The 6,023-nt window shown below is 51.1% G+C and overlaps 1 protein-coding gene across 1 annotated transcript; it reads right to left on the minus strand.

Annotated features, from left to right (window-relative positions):
* Positions 1 to 356: 356 nt before the first annotated feature.
* On the minus strand, positions 357 to 5,626 carry C10H3orf33 (chromosome 10 C3orf33 homolog). Its single transcript, XM_062499383.1, has 5 exons — positions 5,531 to 5,626; positions 5,381 to 5,440; positions 2,820 to 2,973; positions 1,968 to 2,128; positions 357 to 1,375 (listed from the first exon to the last, which is right to left on the minus strand). The coding sequence occupies exons 1-5, from the start codon at positions 5,624 to 5,626 to the stop codon at positions 1,103 to 1,105; spliced, it is 744 nt and encodes a 247-aa protein (XP_062355367.1). The 3' UTR covers positions 357 to 1,102.
* Between the last annotated feature and the right edge of the window lie 397 nt (positions 5,627 to 6,023).

Below are 6,023 nucleotides of genomic sequence, written 5' to 3' on the forward strand. Positions count from 1 at the left end.
TTTAAGGATCTCAAGAGGCACAACTTTGCCCTGAAGTCAGCAGAGGAAATGCTGATGTAGCTACTAACTGCCAGACAAGCAGTGCTCAATTAAGGTTTTTTTTTTGTAGCACACTCTTCTCCCCAGTTTTTCACTGGAAAGCAATCACACAGAAAAAAAGAAAATCTGTAAAACACTGCATTTTAAATAAATATTGTGGGAGGTTAAACAAGGGTCAAGGGCTTGGTATATAAAAGATGTAACAACAAACTTAAGAAATTGATCTTTATTCTGAGAATATTTACAACATAAATAGTAATACACTCATACTTCACATGTGTATCAAAAAATAAAGCAAGAATTTAAATTCTTAGCACAGTCTGAGCCTCCTTGTCAAATTTCATGTTGAAGTTTTATATTAATCTAATTTTAGGTACTTACAGAGCCATCTTAAAGAAGCAACACAGGTTTTTCCTCTTCAAATGGAAGTTGTCTTTGAAAAATTTGGATTTCTGACATTATATTCTTTGATACACCAAATGATGTTTTTTTCCCCTGAGGAACTTTAGTTATTACAACCTTATCAGCTTTTTAAGATCAGCCATAACAAATCACCTTTTATATCACTAACAATGCAACCCATTATTCAAGATGAATGAGTTTTGAACCACAAATTACACCAAGAAGTAGCATAAGAACAGGATTCAAACACAAAGGGCGTGTTTAATCCCATCCCACGAGCTTTGTAAAGGCCTGCCATGGGGTTTCTGTCCAGTGTGGGCTCAGCAGCAGTGGCACATCACAGAGGTGTGAAGGGACCCTACCCCTCAAACCTGCACAGGCCAGCACAGCTTGGAGGAGTTTAGCAGGTGGGAAACTGCACAACTAATCTGGGACATCACTGTGGAGAAGTTTGGCACCAGAACATTTTCAGTGGTGCTGCTACTGAACTCCAATCCCACGTGGGTTGTGATATGGGATATATTCTAAATAACCATGAACTGGTGGTTTATATTCTGTGTAACCCATGAACTGTGGGGTTTGTGTTCAAGACAGGGACCCTCGACATCACAGCACTGTTTGTGATCACAACAAAACTTGGGGAACTGCACTCCCCACCTCTTCACCTCTCAGTAGAGCTTCTAACCCAGCTCACAAACTGCCTCAGCCTCTGCAGGAATTTATTGCTGCTTATGCGCTCCTGGAGTGTTTCAGAGTAGCTCTGGTCTTTCCATATGCCTTTATTTTTCTTCACAGCCTTTAACTCAGCCCGGAGGAGCCTTTTGTGCAGTTTCCAGTAAAGGTGGGAGTGGTGGGGCAACCCCTCAATCCGGGCTGCTCTGGCCAGCCCTTGGCTCAAGAGCTCTTCATTCAAGCACGTGCTGAGAAATCCACCCTATAAAAACCACAACAGATAGACATTCACCATTGAAACAGGGTTCTTTGGGGTTTGGTGTGAACTCCCTCAGAGGTACAAGCTTTACTCGTGGCCGTGTCTACACTTTGGCAGAAGTCAGAAGAGGAATCCAGGTGATTTAAAACCCAGTGCCAGTGAGAGGGTGGGCAGGCCCTGGCACAGCTGTGGCTGCCCTGGATCCCTGGCAGTGTCCCAGGCCACACTGGACATCGGGGCTGGGAGCAGCCTGGGACAGTGGGAGGTGCCCCTGCCATGGCAGGGACTGGATGCTCTCTAAGTCCCTTCCAACCCAAACCATGCTGTGATTCTACAAACAAGGCATTTGTGAGGGAACACTGGATAAACATCAAGCTAATCAGAACTACAGGATGCCTTTTTGGCACTGGCAGAGAAACACATTCCTACCATGAATCAGTCTGAAAAACTGCTCGTGCAGTCTGACTTGCAAATGCAACATTTAAAATTCACACCAAGGAGGATAAATCATAAACAATAACATTTGTTAAATGTACTGAGATAACTGTACAGTCACATCTACACTGCAGACAAGAGCCAGGTTTTGTGTCTCTACCTTATGGACTAGAACGAGGCATTCCAGGGCTGAGCTGTCCCTCCCCAGGAGCTGGAACCACAGGGGCTGTTTGGGGAGCAGCTCCCTCTGCAGCCAGGCTGTGCCACCAGGAGCCAGCTCCACCCCGGCCAGGCGGATCAGCAGGAGCCCCTCTGGCTGCCCTGCAATGGAAAGGGACAAATCTGGTGCTGAGGGAAAGCTCAGGCTTGCACAGACCCTCAGCTGTTGGTAATGAATTGGTTACTCTGGACTAAAATAATTCCTTTTAGTTCCTCAAAGCAAACAGGAATTTGGTCTCATCTCTTCTTCAGAAAAAAAAAATAAAATCAAGACTGCCTAATTCAAAATGAGTTTTGGTTTATTTTGCATGCAAAGAAAAAGATCTGCTCCCACTCTCAGTCCCTATCCTCCATGCAAAGGGGCAGGAGCATCAGCACCTGCTGCTATCTGCACAGCCAGTGTCAGAGTCACACACCTGATGCACAGTTTGTTTCTGACAGCAAAACTGTCCTCAAAAATGGTTGTCTGCAAATAAAAGCACAATCCCAACAGAGGCTTTTTGCCAGGAATGAGATGAGCTGTGCAAGCAAAAGCACTGCCTGAGTGCTCACTTCTGCTGCTGGAAAACATCACAGTAACTGTAAGGATGAACACGAGCACTGCAGTGACAAACTCTGTACAGGTCTCCTCACGTCTTTTATTCCCCAGTTTCCCACCTGCAAAGCACAAGAAAGACCAAAAGGCAGAGCTGGAAATGTGCCTCAGCCCTTCCTCTCAAGCTTGCAGCCACTCTAAGAGCAGCACATTTATTTTCTGTCCTTGGTCTTCACACTCTTTTCCTCATTAACTCACATTTTTTCTGGATGGCTGTGATAAAAGGAATGCTGATGGGAATGTGTTCAACTTCCAGGCCCTTCTCTGTGACATGATGTAATTTCCCTCTCAGTTTCACATTCTTTTCTACGAACTCCACAGGTATGTCCAAAGGACTTATGAACTTTGTTGCCTATTGATGGAAGGAAGAGAAAGACAAAATTTAAGAAAAAATATAGAGCAGTTACAGCTGCACTAAATCCAACTTCTTAAAATAGTTTGGGGAAATTAGACCTCTATTATTAGACACCATGGACAAGTAAATAGGGACATACATTTAGTAATGATCAGCTGCAGAAGCTATGCCATCTTCCCTGTTTTACAGGACTTGCAACCTCGGAGTGGATATAAAAACCAGGTTTAGAGCATAACATTAACTGCCATTTTTCCAGCAATGCCTACTGAAGTTCACTTGATTCCCCGAGAAAAGAATGTTTTAGAAGCGGCCTGAATGGGGCTGGGACAGGGGTGAAAGGAAGCCAGAGGACAGACACGCTGAAAACAAAGGCAGAGCATAGAGGGCAGAAACGACCCCGCCTTTGATGCCAGAGGCAACCAGGAGAGGGACAAAGGCAGGTGAACGGCTTTGAGAAGATCACAAGATTAAATTTGATACTACAGCCTGGGAGGATCCAAAGGGGTTGGTTATGTGATCACACAGCAAAACCAAGCTGGGCAGCAGCAAAGACTTGGGCCGTGGCACAGGAATGGAGCAGCCACAGGTTTGTGGTGAGGGAGAAGGACACGTGACACCCCGAAAATAGTAAGATCCCCCCTAAAATTCTCACTATAAGAGGCCATAGCAGAGCACTGACCTACTTCTACAGAGCTGTGAAACCCACTGAGCACTGATGTACAAGCGCTGGGAAATAAACCCCCCAAAACACCACAACTAGAGATGTGTCTCCTGTGTGTTATTTATTCAGCAAACCTCCCCCTCGGTCAATGTGGCCTCCCACTGAGAACACAGGAATTTGGGGAAGGAAGCCTGCAGGTTTTAAGGAATAAAAGTAGCTCAAAGCTGATCTCATTTGCTCTGGAAGCTCCACCAGCCAGGTTAATGCATTCACAGGCCCTAGGGTCAAAACCTACCACACAAAAAGCAGAGAAGAAGAATTTGCAGTTCTGGTTTTCTGGTAGGATTTTAAAGTAAAAACTCCACACAAATGTTCTCTCGCATCGTTTGGAACTGTGCAGGGGGAGGATTAAGGTAACTGTGATTTTTTTTAAGCAGCTGGAACGCTGTGGGAGCACAGTGGCTCCTGCCCGTGGAGGTTCAGCTTCTCTAGGAGTGAGCCGTGGTGTTAGTCCAGTGTGACCTGGCCATCCTGGGAGTGAGGGAAGATTTGGGGGATGTTAAATGCGTTCAGAAGCAGTTCTTTGTGTGGAAGGACAAAGACTACTCAAGGCATGCAGCAGTTTCAGCTGTGTTTGGACAAGGGAGGGTGGTTGTGCTGCACAGTGGGACCATTCCCCTCCCAGGGGAACAGGAACAGGTTACAACAGGAACCCGTGGAGATGTCACAGGACAGTGATATCCAGCCCCTCAAGACCTAGATCAAACTTAGCTGTTTTTTTCACTTGTTAATCAGTAGCTTCAGCAGGACCGTTATGATTAAGCAATTGCATTGTGAACCTCGAAGGCTTGGCTAATCTTTAGCTTTAAGGCAAAGGGAAGACAATGCCAAGATGAATGGGCTGTCTGGAGCCACCAGCAATGAGGCAGTGGGCCTGAGCCCCTGGGGAAAGGCAATTCCAGCAGTGGGACCGCTGAGCACTGACCAGCCAGGCCACGGACCCCTTTGGGTCTCAGACAGGGGAGGGCTGGGCCTGCACACTGATCAGCACGAGAAACCACAAAGCGGCTAACACAGAGGGGCTGAGTGAGAACTGATAGAAAAGTCATGGAGTTCACAAGCACTGAATGCTGATGTTAAAATACATAAATACTGTCAAGTACTGGGGAGTGGGGAGCCTTTCACGGGAAGCACCAGCTCCTGCTTTGGACAAAGTATGACAAAACACGGGAATGCTTTGGCGGCGCCGCCGGGAGCAGCCACGGGCGGGACAGCCAGGGACTGAGAGGGACTGAGAGGGACTGCGGGGCTGTGAGGGACTGAGAGGGACTGAGAGACTGAGAGGGACTGCGGGGCTGTGAGGGACTGCGAGACTGAGAGGGACTGCGGGGCTGTGAGGGACTGCGAGACTGAGAGGGACTGCGGGGCTGTGAGGGACTGCGGGGCTGTGAGGGACTGCGAGGGACGGCACGGCAGGCCCGGGCCTCCGCCGCGGTCCCGAGGGGCCGGGCCGGGTTGCCCCTGTATTCCCCGGTCCTGAGCAGCCGTAGCGGGCTCTCCCCGGCCCTGAACGGCCGTGCCGGGTTCTCCCCAAATCCCCCCGGCCCGCACCGGGCTTCCCCCTGCATTCCCCGGTTCCGAGCGGCCGTTCCGAGCTCTCCCCGGTTCTGAGGGCCCGTACCGGGCTCTCCCCGCTTCCGACCAGCCCCGCCAGGCTCCCCCCGGGCCCGGCCCCGCACTCACCACACGGAGGCTCCGCGCCAGCAGCAGCACCCCGGCCACGGCCGCGCCGGCGATCAGGCCCTGCAGAGGAGAACGGGGTTCAGCCGGGCCCAGCGAGGCCACCCCCGGCCCGGTACCCGCCCAGCCCCGGTGCCCGTCCAGCCCCGCTACCCGCAGCAGCCCCAGGTGCGCGTCCGCCCACTCGGAGAGCCGGGCCAGGGCCAGCGCAGCGCGATCCGAGCCGCTGCTGCCGCCCTGCTCCGGCATCGCCGCGTCCCGAGCGCCCCCGCGGGGCCCGGGGAGCGACGGGGAACGCGGCCCGGGACCGCCCTGCCACGGAGCGACACCGGCCCGAGCACCCCGCCCGGGACACGGACAGCCGCTGCGCCTCTGGGAATTCCATCCCTGCCCTTTGCCCGCCCTCCCACGGACCAATTCCTGCCCAAAATCCCATCCCTCCCTCCCCTCTGGCAGTGGGAAGCCACTCCGTGTCCTGTCCCTCCATGCCTTGTCCCCAGCCTCTCTCCAGGCTCTGGAAGGGGCTCTGAGCTCTCCCTGGAGCCTTCTCCTCCCCAGGCTCAACTCTGCCTTGAGCTCCTCAAACCTATACACCACGTCCTCTGATCCTTAAGAGGCTCCTTTCTTCTTGACATTTTAAATTTGG

Source organism: Cinclus cinclus, chromosome 10 (genome assembly GCF_963662255.1).
Source record: "Cinclus cinclus chromosome 10, bCinCin1.1, whole genome shotgun sequence".
NCBI lineage: Eukaryota > Metazoa > Chordata > Aves > Passeriformes > Cinclidae > Cinclus > Cinclus cinclus.